General features: G+C 35.0%; 1 protein-coding gene across 1 annotated transcript; it reads right to left on the bottom strand.

Moving 5' to 3' along the window:
- Positions 1-854: 854 nt before the first annotated feature.
- Positions 855-16,436, bottom strand: perp (p53 apoptosis effector related to pmp22). Its single transcript, XM_030155508.1, has 3 exons — positions 16,048-16,436; positions 9,107-9,247; positions 855-3,460 (listed from the first exon to the last, which is right to left on the bottom strand). Exons 1-3 carry the CDS (start codon positions 16,250-16,252, stop codon positions 3,249-3,251), a joined length of 558 nt encoding a protein of 185 aa, XP_030011368.1. The 5' UTR covers positions 16,253-16,436; the 3' UTR covers positions 855-3,248.
- Between the last annotated feature and the right edge of the window lie 3,130 nt (positions 16,437-19,566).

Raw genomic sequence — 19,566 nt, 5'->3', positions numbered from 1 at the left:
TTCTCGCTAACCTCAGAGCTGTCAGGGCACGCTGAGCAAAGTCTCAGGCCCGTCTCAGGGTGTGTCTCACTGGGTGTGTATGCATGTCATAACCCATGACTCACATCGGTGTGTTGTTTATGAGCTCTGTTCGAACGAATGTGAATAATAACACTAACTCTATATGCAAAAATCTACCCGACTTCATGACTGCATGAACAAACAACAACAGCTTCCTGTGCATTTGGATCAGATCAGATTGCTTCAGATTCTTTTTAAAAAGAGTTGACAAAATGTGTTCAATTAGACTTTGACAGTTTAGTTTTGTTTTTGTTTTTATCAAAGGAGTGACGATCTTTACTGCGCAGTGCATGTTGTTGAAACATTTTACTGCATTTGCATTATACACAGTTGTGCATAAAAGTTGGAATAATTTTGTTTTCAGACAAATTCCTCTTTTTATTCCTATTTATACACATTAATCACCTTTGACCAGGAGCAATGATTACATACTGAGTCCTGGTTACACTTTATCTATCAAGAATAAATCACATTGTCACAATCTGTTCATGAGAAGAAGTAAAGATATTTTATTCTAACTTTATGAGCAACAGGCTAAAGATCTTCATTTTGTCTTCTGTTTATGTAAATATACTATTTTCTTTTGTTCAGACAAGGAATAACATCTAAAAACTATTCCTTGTCTGAATAAAACAAAATAGTATATTTTTTATGAGTAACAGTTTACATACCAGCAGACACAAATAGATTATCTCTGTTTCCATTGGTTTTCTTCCTCCATCTAATCATTTTATTTCTTTTTTCCCTTTAAACCATGTGCTGTCATTTAAAAAAAACAAACAAACTCTGAATTGTAGCTTTTTCCAAAAAAGAAACTCTTTATTGCTTAAAAACACAGACTACCAAACTTAACTCAACCTACAGCAGAAATACAGTTTTCAGATTTCCAGAAATGACTGAATGTTAATAGACATTCTCCAGTACAATATAGACCCATACACAATATTGTTACTTATTGACAAAGCTGGTGTTGCAAACAACAAGATTACTTGAATTTACATCTGATTATGAAACAATCCTGTCCTTAGTGTCTCATGTTTTACAAATATTTTCTGTTTTTAAGTTTTAATAAACTATGTTAACAGTTTGTTTGTTTTTTAAAATAAAACAAATCACACAAATAACATGGAACGATTTGTTGCTTAGTGGGTAAGGTAAAAAAAAAAAAGAAAAAAAAAAGATAAAAATAAAAATAATAAGAATGATTTGTGAATGTGATTGACAATTACAATACTTGCAAAATGTTTTTTTGCTCTGAACCGTTCAGTGTAATAAAAGAAAACAACTTGGTCTCATTCAGGCATGAATTTAGTCTCAACATGAACTGAATTACAGTCCGTGCAACTAAATTAAGATGTAAAAATGATTAAAGCCTCCACAACAATAAGTGTGTAAACTAAGGCACATATTTAATACAGTGTTATATAAGATTCTACATCCTGACCCTTCCTGTCTTATCAAACCAGATGATGATTCATTAAAGAGCATCATATAAACCCCCAACGGCTTAGCGTCTAACTTGTAACATATTGAGGAATATATGGTTTTATTTACAACTATTTAGTCTCTTTTTATTTCACTGACTAAAATGTTTTTCACCTGGAACAGTTCTTACTTTTGACAGACAAAAATTCATATATCGCTTCTTTCTTGTAGTTTGACATCTATTGCAGTACATTTACACTTCCCCTGGAATGTGTTTATTAAAGTTTTTGTATAGGTTCTTTTTCTTTTAATTTGTGTCTTAAATGAACAGTGTATATACCTGATTAAACCCAAAGAGGTTTTTACTTGTTGCAGGTATCAGCCTAAAGGACCCACTTTCAAACAGAATGTGCAGGCCTCAAAGTCTATCTTAAGTCAGTATGTTTAGTTTTGTGACTTTGACAAATCAAGCCTTTCATGGTTGAAGTCTTTCTCATAGAAAATTCCACTTTTATGTTCTCATCCTTCACTTGCATCCCAACAGGGAAACGCTGCAGAAACATAAAGATCATAATTTCAATCATCTTCTTCAGACTATTGATGCTATTTTGAGCACATTTTGGCATGGAACAAACACTGTGATTTTGTGTAATTTGCACTGAAAATGCTTTAGAAATGGATCTTTCGGTGCTACCTACAAAAATAATATATAACTGTGATAGAATAAAAACAGTAGCGTCCTTTAAACTCACTCAACACTTTTTGAGGCAAGAATCAAAATGGATAAAATATTAAGAATTTCATTTTAAATTGTTCCCTTCACACCTCAGAAATATAACATTTTTATCAACGCAGCAAGCCCACGATTAGCTCAAAGCTGCAGGAAAATTCCATTAAGTGTGGATATAACACCGAAAACGCTTGTTGAACTTATATACTTAGTATTATGTCACACATCACACTGTAGTGTCTTCTCACAAAGTGTAATGATAGTGTCTCAAAACAGATGACAGCACCGCAAACTCCCACAGTTTTATCCTTTAGTAAATACAAGTACAAAATTTTGGAGACAAATAGCTGACATGAATCATTAAAAAAGCCTTTACGGTGCAAATATGACCCCTAAGATACATTTTAATGTGTGTCTGAGTACATTCAGCTTCTGGATAATCATGTTTTATTCTTTCTCAACTGTGACAAACCAACATACACAGTAAAAAAAACAACTAAACACATACACACACAGTGAAAAAAAAAAACTAAAAAAACCAAACCTAAACACACACAGTGAAAAAAATGCAACGTTAACACATGGGACAGATCAATTCCATTTGCGTCCTGTGCAAAGTGTTTAGCCCGGATTCCTCTTAAAGTTTTATGAGATAAATTGGTTTAAAGCAGAATGACATCCCTTAAGCTTAAGTGCACTTGGGTGATATTGCATTGAGAATTAAAGTGAAAAATAAAAGCACAGCGAGGAATATGTTTAACTGAAATGTGAAAAAACCCCACAACAGAATACAAACTCTTAATTGAAAATAGAGATCTGTACATTAACGATCCAAACAGAGTCCACAGTATCACCCCGCTGCCTCTAACTTCACTCTCAGATTGTACAGCAGAACACGGCTTCCCACTGTCAATCCACACATAACTGAGCCATCGTCCATCTTTGGTGAAATGGTACAGTGTAAAATGTTTAATGGCCAGCACAGATCCAGGTGGGAGTGGAATGGGTCAGGGGCCGCATTGGGTCGGGGGTTTTAGTCAGATTGGTAGATGTATTTGGTCTTGGCTATTCCGGTTATGTCGTCCTCGTACTTTGGCAGGCAGCAGAAGATGATGGAGCAGCCGAGGCAGAGGATGGTGGCCCCCCAGCCGAAGCCGTAAGCCCAGGTGTAATAGTAGTCACCCTCGAAGATCTGCTCACTGAACTTGGATGGATAGATGATCAGAGCGATGACCTGCAGAATGACTGCACAGGGACAGACATGACAGAGGTTAGAGGATCAGCAAGGTGTTGAAGTTAGAAACACACTTTGTTTTAGAGGTAGACTGATAGACAGATTTTTTTCCAATATCAGCCATCAGCCTTCTTTTTTTTTTGAAAGCCAATATTTGATCAGTAGTAAAAATGTTATAAGATATTTGATCAGACACCTGTGTGGGCAGCACTTCAAGTTCAATAAATGTTAAAAGAGGACAATGTGTACGTGTATTAATAGTTTCATGAATATTGCTGCATAAAAATCTTAATTATCTGAGTGTTTCAATTGTATTTTATGATTAAAAAAAAAAAAAAAATCGGCCTTAAATACCAACATCAAAAATCAGTTGTAGATATCAGCAATCGGCTGAGCAAATTTTTTAAAATCGGCATCAGCCTTAGAAAAACCCATATCTGTCAACCTCTACTTTATTTGTCATTCTGCACTGTTAAACACAAGTGTGAAAAATGTATAATATACTATTGAATATGAGTTATAAGGGTAAATTATCTATTGATCCCTAAAGACCCAGTGGTACTTTTGTGGCAGTTCCCACATGAATGTCTCTCTGTTTACCTTTTTTTAACCCATGAAGACCCACAAAGCAACCAGCAACCAAAATCATCTACTGAACTAAACTGTTTCATTGCTGTTGATCCATTAATCCTATTAATACATGTAAATAATTGTTGTAAAATACAGTTTGTCATCTTTTCATGGTCATCAGATATGACCCATTTGGACATTCAGAGTCTCCGTAGTGAACGTGGAAACACCATCATCTTCTACAATATTGATTCACCAGTAAAACCCATGGAGTTGGATCAATGACAGTGGATGGAGACACTTGGTTTATGTTCAGTTAATGATATCTTTGCTGAAAAAGTCACTTTCTCTTCAGTTTTCTCCGTCTTGATATAATAACCTTTGTATTTATTCTGAGTTTTCATAAGCATCTATATTAAATATAGAAAATTAAATATAGGAAAATACATGATTTCCACTGAAAAATGTGAAGTGCAAAGGATAATATTATAATAAATGCTGATAAATCACTTAATAAATGTTAAATTGAGAAAAAAAAAATCATTCGGGAACTGCCACAAAAGTGGCACTGGGTCTTTATGGGTGAAGTGATTTATCACTATTTATTAAAATATTATCCTCTGTACTTTGCTTTTTTCAGTGTAAATATACTTTCCAATATTTAATTCACTGATCATGTGGATGTTCATAATAGTTCAGAGAGAATCCAAAGGTTATTATATCACAACAGAAAAAAAACTAAAGAAAAAAATGACTTTTTCAGCAAAGATATCTATAACTGAATGTAAAAACAGTTATAGAGTAGCAAAAACGTAAGCATAAACAAGTACAAACTTTTGGGAACCACTGCACTACAACAGTGGGTTGAAGTATGTTACACTGTCTTTGGGTGAGTTTATATTTAGAGAATGATCTAGTTAATATCACTATCATTATATATATTTAAATTTATGGTCTGTGCTGTCTGTGATACACTATGAAACTGCCAGAATCATAAATATAGCGTTATCACCAAGTTCCCACACAGTAACTTGGTGAATTTGACACCATAGTAGATAGATGTTTATTAAAGTACATTCATAAATTAACTCTCTACTGGGATTACTGGTGTTGCAAAATACCATGTAAATATTATATTTGAATGGAGAAATGTTACATTCTATACCACCTTTAAATATTAGATCAGTTAAATATTAGATAAATATTGCGTCACCTCATGAACCAAATTCACAAAATTATGTCATAATTTTTTTAACCATGTTTTCATCTTGTTGTATGTACATTTAGATCTTTTAACTCTCCCCATGTTTCTCTTAAACATTTATTAAACACTTCCAGAGAACAATCTTCTGTTTTATTAAGGAAAATTATCTCACATTTCAAATGATTTTTATGCATGGTTAAGAGTTTGAGAAATTCTTATATTTATATATGTATCTATTTGTATGGTGAATAAGTAAGATGTAAATCAGACAAAATAATAGAAATCCCTGTTTTCATATATATATCAACTACTAAAAAAGTAGACATATATGCTTTTATATTAACTATAAATACTAAACCTATTGAAAAATATCAACCAGAAAACAGACTGTGTGAAACAGGAGGCGACAGACAGTGCGCCAGTCAGACAAATGGACGGCAGCGATACTGACAGCAGGGTGCGGAAAATATCTTTACGCAAAAGTGTGACAGTTACATCAGCGTAACATCTGTGAGATGGAGGTGAGTCAGTTTTTGCAGACAGAGACCTGATCTGGAGGTGAAACAGCACTAGGGTTGGTAGTTTTATGTCAGAGTTTCCAGGGAAAGGCGTGATGCTAATTTGCATAAACCTGTGCTGACAGTCACTGATAATGATCTGATTTACCGTCAAAGACAGAACTGTTTGGATTTAAGCGGTGTGACAAACTAACCTGTTTAGCTGGTTTACACTGGTCACATCACGTTAAAAAACACTGTCTTCATTTAAGGAGAATGTGTCATCTTTGACTCGACAGCATTTTACAGACAAAACCATACCTTTTAAGACAATTCACTGCATTTCACAACCTTTCAGCTTTCATTTTTTGTGGTGTCAAGAGCCATTTTCTGACATTTAAAAACAATTCTGTGGCAAAACTCGGAATGATAATGAAGTTGTGAAGTGAATAATCATATGAACCCTTGATTCTTTTTGGTAGTTTGAGGTGCTGTGGGTTTTTTTTTTTTTTTTGCCTTGCAGGAATGTTATGTGAGAATAACTACTCCTTTTCAACTCATTTTCACTTGCTTTCAGCGACTGAAGTGTAAAGACTTTACATTCCACCAAATTCATATTTTGCATTAAAATACACACCTCTGAAAAGGCACTGGTTTTACTATTTAAATATATATTTGGGTAATATAAACACTTTTGTTAGTTCCAGAAACTACCAACAGATTCCACAAAAATATTGTCATTTGCAGCAGCAGATCATTTATCTGGAAATAATGACAATATACTGAAGTTACAGACAAATCCCTCTCTAAACTAACAGAAGCACTGAGCCCATTTACATGCACACTAAAACTCGACACATTATCGATCATTATATTAATATCTAGAGTTATCGGGTTATTCAAGTAATCATATAAACAGCAGTAATCTGATGATGACAAACACTTGGATTTCTCCCCAATACTCAGAAGTCTTTATGCATAAAAACCCCTAAATCAGATTTATTTTGTCCTTTTACAAATGGGCATGTGTCAAAAAAAATAAAAAATAAAAAAAAAATCACAGAAAATATAAGTGACATAGTTAAATGTGAGCGGAAGATAACAATAGGAAGTCTAAGTCAACTGTCACTACATACATACGTACTCTGAAAGCAATCCAATGATTTACTGAAACATGTAAACTAGGGTTTTACGATTATCCCATTTATGAAGTGCAAGTAAATGCATCAGATCCGACTATTACAATTATCTGATTACTCCCAGTTTTCAGATTTTTATGGTCATGTAAACAGGCTCGATGATACTAAATGTTATATTTTACAAGGAAAAGTCAAGAATTGAAGATGTATTATATTATATTATTATATTATAAGAAGTATTACAGCAAAAAAATCATCTTTAAACAAAATAATACTGAGTGTTTGGTGGAATGACGGTTATTTTCACTCTTTCATATGTCTTTCATGCTGCTGTCAGGTCTTTGTTGCTCGCAAAAATACAAGCAACTCACCCATCTTCTTCTTCTTCTTCTTGATCATTTCCCAGAGGACAGCTGTGCGATACGACGTTATATACGGTGTGACAGTATTGTTTCATACATGCGCAGCAAATCACTACTGGTTTTTTTTTTCCATTTTGATTAGTTTTCATCAGTGAAGACAGTAGAAAGATTTGGTATTTGATCAGATTTCTGAAGCTGCAGCTATTCCTCATCCCTCTGCTATACTTTATCTTCTGTTTTTAGCACCGTCTCATGTGACAGTTATTTTTAGAAAAGAAACAAAATAATATCCAAATGTGATGAATTACCATATGGGATTTTTAAGAGTTGGACTATGGTTCTGATTCATTCTGTTAAGGGGCTGTGTATGCATCACACATCTTGTGGATAATATTTTTGACAGATTCTTCATATTTTTAATTTTAGAAAAATCACATGTAAAAATTTTAGAGTCATGTAATTGTCTGTGTGCTGAAAATTTTATCTCTAAAAGAATGAGGGGATTATTCTCATCATGGATATGTTCAGAGAAAGAAATTATCTAAAATGAACTAAAATATTTTTTTAAGTGTATCAGGAATAACATTTAATATTTGCCCAGATTTTTGATGTTTTTTTTTATTACAAACCAGTTAATCACTTGATACTGAAAACTTGAAGTTTTCTAGATGTTTTTTTTAATACTTTATATTTATTTGTCTTATCAACAGACAATACAACACAGAAACTAGGGGTCACTGGTTAAACAAAAAATATTTAAATGACACACAGTATTAATTATGCATTTTTTGTTTATTGTCCAGACATTTTCTCCAGCGCTTTATGAAGATATGTTCCTTGAGCCGTAAAGGTACTAAGTTAATCTTTACATAGAGTACAAACTAAACATATTTTTAATGACATCTGTGCGTGTGAATTTAACCCTTTCATGCATAGTGGTCACTACAGTGGACAGTTACTCTACAGCTTTACTCTTGTATATTCATGGGTTTTGTTGTTTTAGTTCCATATCAACCAACACAGTGGACACTTATGCAACATCTCATAAACTGCAATTCATACCATTATTGTAACTTTGCTGTTCTTGATTGGTTCTTGAGTGGAAATCAATTGTTAATATTTATTTTTTGCATATTATCTCCATGAAGTGAGTAATAACTAGTATTAGAATATGTTAAAATGTGAGAAAACATCAGATTAGCTGCATTAAACATGGTTTCATTTCACTGTTTTCATATCACTTTATGATATTGGGTTTTAAATACATGTTTCTTTGCTTCAAGAATAAAATTCACAGTGTAGCTGAGTGGACATTTTTGTAACTCCATGAAAAACAGGTTGATTTAAAAAAAAAATTCAATCACACTGGGGGTTTTTTCATGCCTAAAGAGGAATAAAAACACTCAGGAAAAAAAATCTCGATTAAGGTTCTCATAATTCATGCATGAAAGGGTTAAAAAAAAAATCAAGAGATTTACTGTCACTTTGATAATAATTTAAATCTTATTTATAATTTTATTCTAATAATCTGACTGAAACAATTTGGGTGAGCTGATGTGAGAACAGTGTCAACCATTAACCTGCTATTTTGTCACATAGGAGCTGTTTGATTTTTGCTTTGTGCGTCTGTTTTGGTGTGAGTCAGTCATGTCAACACAATCAGATAGCTGTTACCATAGTAACGTCACACCAAAACCCCACCCCTCCCTCTTTCATGGGAAAAGGTCTAACTCCTCCACTCCCTCTGCTCTGACCACACCCACCACACCTCTTCTCATCACACATGCACTCATCAGCGTGTGTGCGTAGCCACTCCCACTTTCACTCCTTTGTCTGTACATTTAGTGTGTGTGTGTGTGTGTGTGTGTGTGTGTGTGTATCTTACCAACGAGGATCAGAAGTACGATTATGGCCGGCAGAAGTGTGAAGTCAACCGTGCAGCACAGAGCCGAACACGAGATGATGAAGGCAATGAGGAGGAGGAGGAAGCCGATGATCATCAGAGCAGCTACAGCCTGGGCCCACGCTGCAGTTAAACACACAAACACACAAATTAGACACAGACAAAATGTATAAATCCCATCATATTCAGATCATAGGTTGTGTTACTGCTCTTGGATTCAGAAAATACATAGCGAAAATTGGACCTTTTCAAGAAAGGCGGAATAAACTCAGATGTACCTGAAAATAAGGATTAAAAACTGATCGTAACAAGCAAAGTGAAAGAAGCAGCCACATGCTAAAGGTTAAAACGTATAAGAGATTAAAGTAAAGTCAAGAATGTACATGAGTATTCTAATAAAACAATATACAGTATCTGCAACAGAAATAAAATGTGCAAAATCGTACATACTTTGAAGAGATGAATTAGAAAACAAATGAAGTGCAGCTTGTCTAATGTTTTATATGGATTTATGCAGATTTACATAAGAGATTAATAAATGTTATGATAGAACTAAGTCTACTGATCATCGATACTGTCCAGTATTTTCTGATATTTATCAATATCAGATGGTATAGATGATGTTCTGCTCAGTACTCTGTGTTATAAGTGCCTTATATTATGTTTAGTGTTTTATATATTGTGTTTTTACCTGGTAGTTTTTATTTAATACTTGTTATAATTGTATTTGCTGTGATTTACTTAGTGTTGTTTAATGGCCTATACCTCAAACAACTAATGTAGATTTATTCTTATGTATTTGTAGGATTGAATGACAATGATACAGATGTTTTCCTGCTGTGTTATAGTAAACGTTTTTATCATATTTGTATGTTTCAATCTGTGTTCATTCAAAGATAATGGGATAACAGGCTTATTTTTTATATTTCTAATGAATATGTATTTGTCAATGAGGTAAACAAACAAAAAAACAGAATAAAGAAACAGACAGAAACATCAGTATCAGCATCGTTTCTCAGCCAAAATGTCATTCCAAATACTGGTATCAGTATAAATCGGTGTATCATTTAATAAAAGGAATGTGAAAAGTGAATATATTAATATATGCACACAGTGTCTTGAAGGAGAACATGTAGCTCAGAGAAAAATATACCTTTAGACTAATACCCACTCTCATTAATTCATAAAACCTGAAACTATAGGAACTATAACTCTTTTGACTTCATTTTTCTTCTTTAGTGATGAAAATCTGGTAAATTTTCATTACTTACATTCTAACATTCTAATTATTGTCCATTTCTATTACAATAGTGGGTTTTACTATCATAAACATATACATATTATTAATTTGTACAAAGTCAACTAGTAAATTAAATGATTAATACACTAATTATTAATAGGGCTGGGCAAGTTAACGCATTATTACCGCGTTAACGCATTCATTAAATAATGCCGACAATTTTTTAAAATCTCCCGTTAATGCCATTCTGCCTTTCAAGCAAGGGGTCGAGAAGGACACAGTTGTCTGGAAGCACTGCAATGTGGAATTATTTTTATCACCAGAGTACTTCAAGTCTGAAATATCACTGAAAGGAAATACACACTGTTGATGCCGGCAAACGCCCCCCCCCCAATATAACTATGTGATTAATCATGATTAATTGCAGAAATCCGTGCGATTAATTGCGATTAAAAATTTTTATCGCTGCCCAGCACTAATTATTAATTACCTGGTTAAAGTTTTGATTTTTTTTTTTTAACTCCATCTTTCATCATTTTGGATATTTTCTGGTTTCCTTTCTCCTCTGTGATAATAAACTGAACATCATTTCTATTAAGGACCAAACCAAAAATTTAAGGACGTCCTTTTTCAACCTTTCTGTAACACCACTTTTCATAACTTTCACAACTTTTTCATTAATCAAGAAAGTATTCAGCAGTTTAATCCAAAATGAAAATATTCATTATTTACAGCCCTGATTGTAGAATTGTCTTACTATTACTAATGCTTTAACATTCACTTGATGGCGTATCTGTTTCTGTTTATTCAATTTATTTTCTATTGAGGATCCCCATTAGCCAATGCACTAATGACAGGCCAGTCTTCCTGGGGTCGTCTTAAAAAAAGTTCAGGATACAAAATAACAATACACAGATCCACTTACAATAAAAAAGACAAGAAAAGAGAAGAAGAAGATGTTGATGCGTTTAACTACAGCATAGTCCTGCTGATATTAATATTGCTACACCATTAGTTTAATCTACGATGGATTCTATCTTGAGCTGACCATATTTTTTATGGTTTTGTAAAATATTCAGTAATCTCCAGCAGAGACATATTAAGTCCATACTCTAAAATTTTATGAAACTGAAGTACCTCAGTTCCCTCTTATATACATTAGTAGCTTCACTTCTCTAAATATCATGTTTTTACTCAAGCAGTGGCATCAGTGTTCTATATTTTTTGTGCTTTTTCAACTGTATTTAAAAAATAATTACTTTGGTGTGTTTGCATGTAAGCAAGATGGAGAGAAACTGCCTGAACTCATGCCACACCCTTCATTTTCCCTTTCTTTATCATCTGGTACTGCATGTTCTTCTGACATGGCCTGTGTAATTATAAGGAGTTTCTACCACAGATTCACTCCCAAAATCTAAAACCGACCGTGTGTGGCTTTTACAGTATGTAATGTAAATGCAAAATGTATTGAAAGTACCGGGTGGTGCTGTTAAAAGGAACATATTAGACTTTAAAACATGCAAAACAACATTCACTGACATGGAAAGCTATGTTAAGTGCAGTTCAAGATAATCTAAGTACATTGAGCCTATAGCCCAGCCTACTGAACACTCAGACTACTGTTACTGGATCAGCCCACGCCCTAAATTATTCACATTTATGTGTTAGGGTGTGTGTGTGTGCATGTTCAGTAATGCCTCACCTGCCTCAGCCTCAGGCATTTCTCTCATACACACAGACACACACCTGACTAGTTCAACTGGTTCACTTGTTTGTTCATAGAGATTGAAACACAACTGTTTTCTTTTCCACGGTAGAAACACTGTCATGTTCTGCGTCAAATTACTGCAAATCCAGACTCATCCAGTTCTTCAGAGATAAATATATTACTCATACAGTACATTGCACATAACAGCTGCAGCATTTACAGCCATTTGTTTTTATCCGTCTTCATGATATGTGTCTTTAACCTCAGAGACCTGAACAGCCTCTGGTGACCAAACACATACTGATCTAAAACTGTTGAACCACTAATCCTGCCAGTACTTTTAAATAATTTAGGTAAAATGTAATTTCTCAGCTTTTCATCATCAGATATGACCCATTTGGAGCTTCAGAGGCTCTATAGTGAATGTGGAAACACTGTCATCTACTGCAACAATGATTCACCAGTAAAACACATGTAGTTTAATAAATAACAGTGGTTGTAGATGCTTGTTTTTATGTTCAGTTAATAATGTACTTTGATGAAAAAGTCACATTTTCTTCAGTTTTCTGTTTTGATATAATAACTTTCAAATTTACTCTTATGAACATCAAATCGATTAGTCCATTAAATATAGGAAAATACAAGATTTACGCTGAAAAATACAAAATACAGAGGATAATATTATACTAAGGGGTGATAAATCACTTAAGAAAGGTTAAATATAGAGAAAAATGTAGGTTTTTTTTCTTTTAGGGTTAAAAGCAAGCCATGAGTAAATGTTGACGAATGAGGAATGAGTAAATGTTGCAAATAAAAAGGAACCATTACATAAAAGAACATACCATGCTAGGTTAATGGTGACGCAGTTGGACTTCTCAAAAAAAATGTAAAGGTTTATTCCCTCAAATGACACAAGCATTTTTTTTTATCTCATGAATCCACTGGTGAATTATGACAGATTTGTGTAAAAGTTACAATGCATAATGTGAAACCTTTACTCATGTTTTGTGTGTTTTTTTTAAATCATAGTTTATGGCATGAACAGGAAGGTAGGGTGTGTTTGAGGTCATAAACTACAGCACAGACAATGAACTAGAACCTATTGTTGATTTTCATATTAACATGTGTTCCCATTAAAAGATGCATTCAAGCACTGTTTGCAGAATCTGAAAACCTCCCATTAGTCTGATTACATTGACAAAACCCATGTACTTTCTCCTTTTAAATGGACCCATTAACAGTTTTACAGGACTTCATTAACAAAAGACATCCTCTGAACAAACCTAATAGCGTTAACACTGGATTGTATTTAAGATACGGAGGCAGGTTGATTTGTCAGTAAAATGGAAAACATTGCAGCTGATTCATCATCGACACATTTCATAATATCTCTGGATTAAAGTTACGCCTCGTAGTTGTTTAACATTATAACAGGTTCAACTTGTCATCAGACACAACCACTTCTGTGTGTGTTTCTGCTGAAGTCTAAAGTATAGGGTTGCCTGCCTTGTGGACTCTTACTTAACCCACTTACTTCACAAATACACAGACACTGACCCACATGCCGAGCACAGAGGCCTGTTCTCAGAGTCAGGATTGATGTTTCTCAAAGACTTTCACACAGGCAGATCGGAGGACGCTTAGGGACGCCTGCTCAAGTCTGCAAATCTCTGTAAAAAATCTCTTGCAGCTGCAGTAGTTTCAATTCATTTAAATTAAATGTACTAATGATGTATATATCAGCGGTAATGTGGTGTATTTTATCACAACATAATGGGAAATGTCTGGTGTTGCTAATGAGAACAGCAATCTAGTTCCACATAAATACTGGAGTTTGTAAAGTTCTATTGTCTAATGATGAAAAGTTATGAAGCCCAACCCAAATGTTATGTATCACACATCCACCAATTATATGCTCTGCCTATTACACAGTCACTGGAAAATAAAAACATGTTCATTCTTGTCGTTCCCGGGCAGTTCCTGGGAATACAATGATCCCATCTGAACCGGAAGCGGCTTAAAAACATGTACCAGGAGGTCTGTCTGTTACGACGCCAAAATCCATGACGTCTTGCAGCACATCTGCTCATTCCTACTGTCCTAATCATGACAACTTCCACAGTATTTGGACCAGAAAGATATCCTTAAGTATTTAGCTCACAGCCAAGAAGCAGGAATGCTCAGAAGAACCGCAGGGCAAAAATGTTCTCAAACTAAGTCTCAGCCAGTGCTCTTCTGGCAGCTGCGTTCGTCCTTTTGTTTAAGTGCTGAAGTCCTGCTGAGAGAACAGGAGATCTGGCCAAAACAGTAGCAACGCACAGATCTGGACAAAGAGCAAACTACTTGTTACACCAAAATGTAGCTCTAGTCTCTTCAGGAGCAGCTGGAAAATACTTCTTACATGAGCGTCATCTTTGTTTTAGTTAAACAACATCTACGGCAAATGTTTGTACATCACTACTTGATGCAGGTTCTCTTCTCCCCATTGTGATAAAGTAACAATATGGTCTTTATCGGTGACCGTGGGTGTGAAACGGCACAAATACAACCTGAGAACCTCCATGTGCAGACTGAAAAACATTTGTGCCATCTGAAAAGGAGTCTATATACTTCTACTACTATACTACTATAATACTTCTTTGTTTTGAGGTGGAGGATGCAAATATCCAAAAACTAGCAGAGGTTCCACACTATTTTTATGTGTAAAATTCACTTTTATTACTCTGATAATGTTTAGAGACGATCATAGTAATATTGCAGTAGTTTTTGAATATAGTGCTCATTTAGTGTTGGTGGTAGCAATGGCAGAGCCTATCTGAAAAATATACTTTAAGAAAACTAAAAAAAAAAAATCTTGTTCTTTTCTGGCAGAATGGGAAAAAAAGCAAGATTTTTTTTAGTTTTGTTTTCTTAAGGTTTTTCTCTTTGGCCATCGTAGCTGTAAAGTAAAAACTCTGATATGAGACACATCTACTGCTCATATTAAATTATCATGACTATTAAAATCTGACCAAGAAATTGTGCATTTTCTACAAAACTATAATATTTTACAAGACACCAGAGCAATTATAACCATTAGATGTCTTGTGTTTCCTTTATTTGACTTTACATAGGGATTATTGCAACAGGATAAATTATTACATCCCTCTAGTTGTGTTATTAACCTCTGTGTCTCTGTTTTTTAGATGCACCACTGCCAGATATTCGTCTGTGATTATATTGTCTTGAAATCCATCGCCTACTGTGTCCCTGAAGTGTCAGGTTTGTGTCAGAGTCACCCATATCTCAGCTGGATCTGACATATTCAGGTTGTTTGTTTACAGGTCAAAACACAAAGAGACTTGACTGACACTGACACGAAAAACAGAAAAGGAGAAAAATACTCTGATTCCCATATCAGCAAATGTTTGGCTTGACTCAAACAAATGCATTTTATTAGAATATTATGTGTTGCAGCTACAAATTGGTTGAGGAATTTTCTGTATTTTTGTACTTGGATTGAGAGTGAGTTTATGTTGTGGGTGTTTTAATCTCATTATGTGATCAAGAATCACACAAATACACTATGATGGAATTTAAAATGACTTCATCTGAGGTGTAACAGTCTGATTAAATGTAAAATAGTCTTAAACATTTGAATGAAACATTTTTTTCTGTTTGGAGGTTTTTCTGTAGAAGTGATAAGAGTAGAATAAGTGGAATACCACAGAGGAGCAAAGTTCAGTGGCAGTGTGTGACAGTAGGCCTCCCTCCTCCCTTCAGCCTGGACTTTTTGGCTGTTGCTAGAGGTCGAGTCCTTCAGGTTACAGGCGAATGTTACATTTTACGCCGCGTCAGGACGTGAGGATACGCACGTAACCAAATCCTGAGCCTGGATGCGTAAAGTCTGGACACTGTTTCTCGGGTGTTCCTTAGTGTTTTGAGCCGTCTGTTATTGTGTTTTTATGTGGTCTAACTAACACTGTGGACACTTACGGAACTCCATGAGCGACTTGCAGTCCCAGTGGTCGTTCCTGCCTCGGCACTGATCCCACATATTGGCGTAATGAGACTTGGCGTCCTCGTCCTCGACCCATCCCGAAGTAGCGGCGATGGCGATGAGGTCAAAAATAAGGGCGAAGAGCAAAAGCAGGGGCAGAATCCACCTGCATCTGGGATAGGCGATACCACAACGAAACATGACCGAGGATCAGTGTAGCCGGAGCTGGGAGTGGATCAAAAAAAAAAAAGGGCGAGCGGCGGTGAAGTAGTCCGTCCGGTGAATGCGTTCAGCGCGTCTTTACGCAGAGGGAAAAGTCAACGCACAGACTATAAGAGATAACAAAAGCTAGCTCCACCCGAACCTGTAATGCTTCCCTGGCTCACACAGAGGTGTATATCAGACAGGCCCAGCCCCAAATGTGTCATATTACACTCCCACAGACACACACCGGATATGTCTGACCTGTGCGCATTTACGCACAAACCCAAACAACGCAGGTTAGTTCTAGAGGGGGCACACTTGTTGAAAATGTCTGAAACTGCGACTGGTAGGTCTGGATTAATGTGTGAATGGGTGAGGCAAGACAGAAAAGGAGACAGGAGAGGTGAGGAGGTGCATTGTATGGATTTAACCATTAGGTGGCAGCACAGCTCAGCCAATAGGATAATGTTGGCGGTACTACTACTACACTGAAAACACTGCACTACAAACAAAGATTATCATTTCAAAACCTTACATGGTGATGTGTGTATTACCTCAAAAAGTAATAAAAGTATGAAAAGAAACAGGATTAGTGAACATTAAAGTGGTTCTTGTCAGTGTTTTATACCACTGTTGTATATAAAGTTGGAATCAATTTGTTTTCAGACATATTTCTCTTTTTATTCCTATTTATACTCATCAGTAATCACCTTTGACCTGGTAATATGATTACATACTGAGTCCAAGTTGCACTTTATTTATTGGGTATAAATCACATTGTCACAATCAGTTCATGAGAAGAGGTAATAAATATTTTATTCAAAATTTTATTGCCCTGAGACCCAGCAATGCATGTTTGTCCTCTGTAGTGGACAAGAGTTTCACAGCTTTATTCAAAAAGGGAAAAAAACAAAACACACCCACATACACACACACACACACGCACGCACACACACACAAACATCAAACAAAAACTCTGTCCACTTTAAAGGACATTCCATGAAATAAATAAATGTGTATCTGAAAAAACTGTTGTTTCCAATTAATGCAATTATTCAATGTAAAAAAAAAAAAGAAAGAAAGAAAGAAAGAAAGAAAGAAAGGCATGTCATTATTAGTCCCTCGTTGAGGAAATTCTTTTTCACTCTGTTATTTTGTACACACACTGATGCTCAACACACACATGCACAAACAGGACCAATATATGCGTGTATATATATATATATATATATATATATATACAGGGTGGGGAAGCAAAATTTACAATGAACATTTAGTTGTTTTTTCTCAGCAGGCACTACGTCAATTGTTTTGAAACCAAACATATATTGATGTCATAATCATACCTAACACTATCATCCATACCTTTTCAGAAACTTTTGCCCATATGAGTAATCAGGAAAGCAAACGTCAAAGAGTGTGTGATTTGCTGAATGCACTCGTCACACCAAAGGAGATTTCAAAAATAGTTGGAGTGTCCATAAAGACTGTTTAGAATGGAAAGAAGAGAATGACTATGAGCAAAACTATTACGAGAAAGTCTGGAAGATACTATTAAAGAAGAATGGGAGAAGTTGTCACCCGAATATTTGAGGAACACTTGCGCAAGTTTCAGGAGGCGTGTGAAGGCAGTTATTGAGAAAGAAGGAGGACACATAGAATAAAAACATTTTCTATTATGTAAATTTTCTTGTAGCAAATAAAGTCTCATGACTTTCAATAAACTAATTGGTCATACATTCTCTTTCAATCCCTGCCTCAAAATATTGTAAATTTTGCTTCCCCACCCTGTATATAAATGTGTAGAAATGGGTCAGAGCCAGTGAGCAGCCATATGGTTACACACCCCGAACAGTTGGGGGTTCAGTGCCTTGCTTAAGGGCAACTTGGCAGTGCCCGAGTGGCAAGCTGGCACCTCTCCAGGTACCAGTCCACATGACACATTGAAACTGTCATGAATTTAGTTTTGGTATTTTTTCTTGTTAACAATTTTAAAAAATAATTTGTGTCTCTGATGCAGCAACATCTTTTGAAACATAAAAACAGATTTTACTTACATTTCATCTAATTATTTCAAATATTTCATGATAATATTTGAGATAGTGTAAAATTTTAAAGGTGTCCATAAACTCTTTCTCCACTACTGTATGACACCCTGTCCTGCAGTAAATACATAAAATCACACAAAATAAACCTTAATTTTCAGCTTTGATGTAAAATTTGTTTGTGTGAAGAAAAACACAAAAAATTACCTATATCTATGTCTGTATGTGTATCTATATTTCAATATCGGAGCTCCACTGTTATTCATTTTCAAAGGCTTGTTGAGAGCTCAGTCTTTCATGTACAACTTGACTCATTGGTTGCGTGACCTGAACAGTGACTTGATTGTCTCATCTGACTTTTAGAAGGGGCTCAACTTGTCTAGATTTTCACCACAGAAACTTAGCATTTGCATGAGATTTAAAGGTTAAGACACAACACTAACTCATTGTTTGTGCATGTGACTCACTCCCACCTTGGCTTTATATTCTATTGGAAGTTTAATGCAGCAATGGATCATATTCTATATCATCACCATCCTATGAGAACCACCTCTAAAGTCTACTTTTCATGAGTTCAGACAGATCTGCTCCCACATTTTCCAGTTAATCCAAGAGGTGTTTCATAGACTTTATTGAGCAGAAGCAGGAGAGGGTTTATTTCAACCCATAAATGAACACTTACAGAAAAAGTCCTGAATTCAACATTCTTCTCCAGTAAAGATAGAACCACCTAATGAGGAAGATAACGAGTACATTGTTATGAATCTAAACCTGCATGGATGCTTAATGTGACTTGGTGTGGACGGATTCATTTATCAGTGCAGAACGGTCAAAGTGAAAGGGAGGTACATAAGGTGTTGATTTGGATCCTTTTGTTTAGCCCATGCTACTACATATCGTAAACCTCATAGTATAATTGCCTGAGTCATGTTTTTGCCAAAATTGGGATATCTGTGTAACTTCACTCTCCTAACTCTGATTCATTTTGCATCATTGGCCATGTCCTGAAACAAATATGTCTTAGGCAATAATGCTATGAGTCTGGTAGAGGTTCATACTGTCTTCCAAATATAACTACACTGGAAAAAATCAAAATGTTACCAAGTGTATTTTTCTCATTTCTGGTCAAAATATCTCATGACACTAAAAATAAGACATAATCACCTAAAGAGTAACTTTCCAGTGAGATATGAGAACTTAATTTTAGACAATAGATCTTGAAAATCCTATTTTAAGAAATCTTACAAGATAATTTTTTCTTGTTCC

This window comes from Sphaeramia orbicularis, chromosome 15 (assembly GCF_902148855.1).
Source record: "Sphaeramia orbicularis chromosome 15, fSphaOr1.1, whole genome shotgun sequence".
In the NCBI taxonomy this organism is placed as follows: Eukaryota; Metazoa; Chordata; class Actinopteri; order Kurtiformes; family Apogonidae; genus Sphaeramia; species Sphaeramia orbicularis.
The sequence above is the reverse complement of the archived record's forward strand: the minus strand, read 5'-3'. Positions and strand labels throughout refer to the sequence as shown.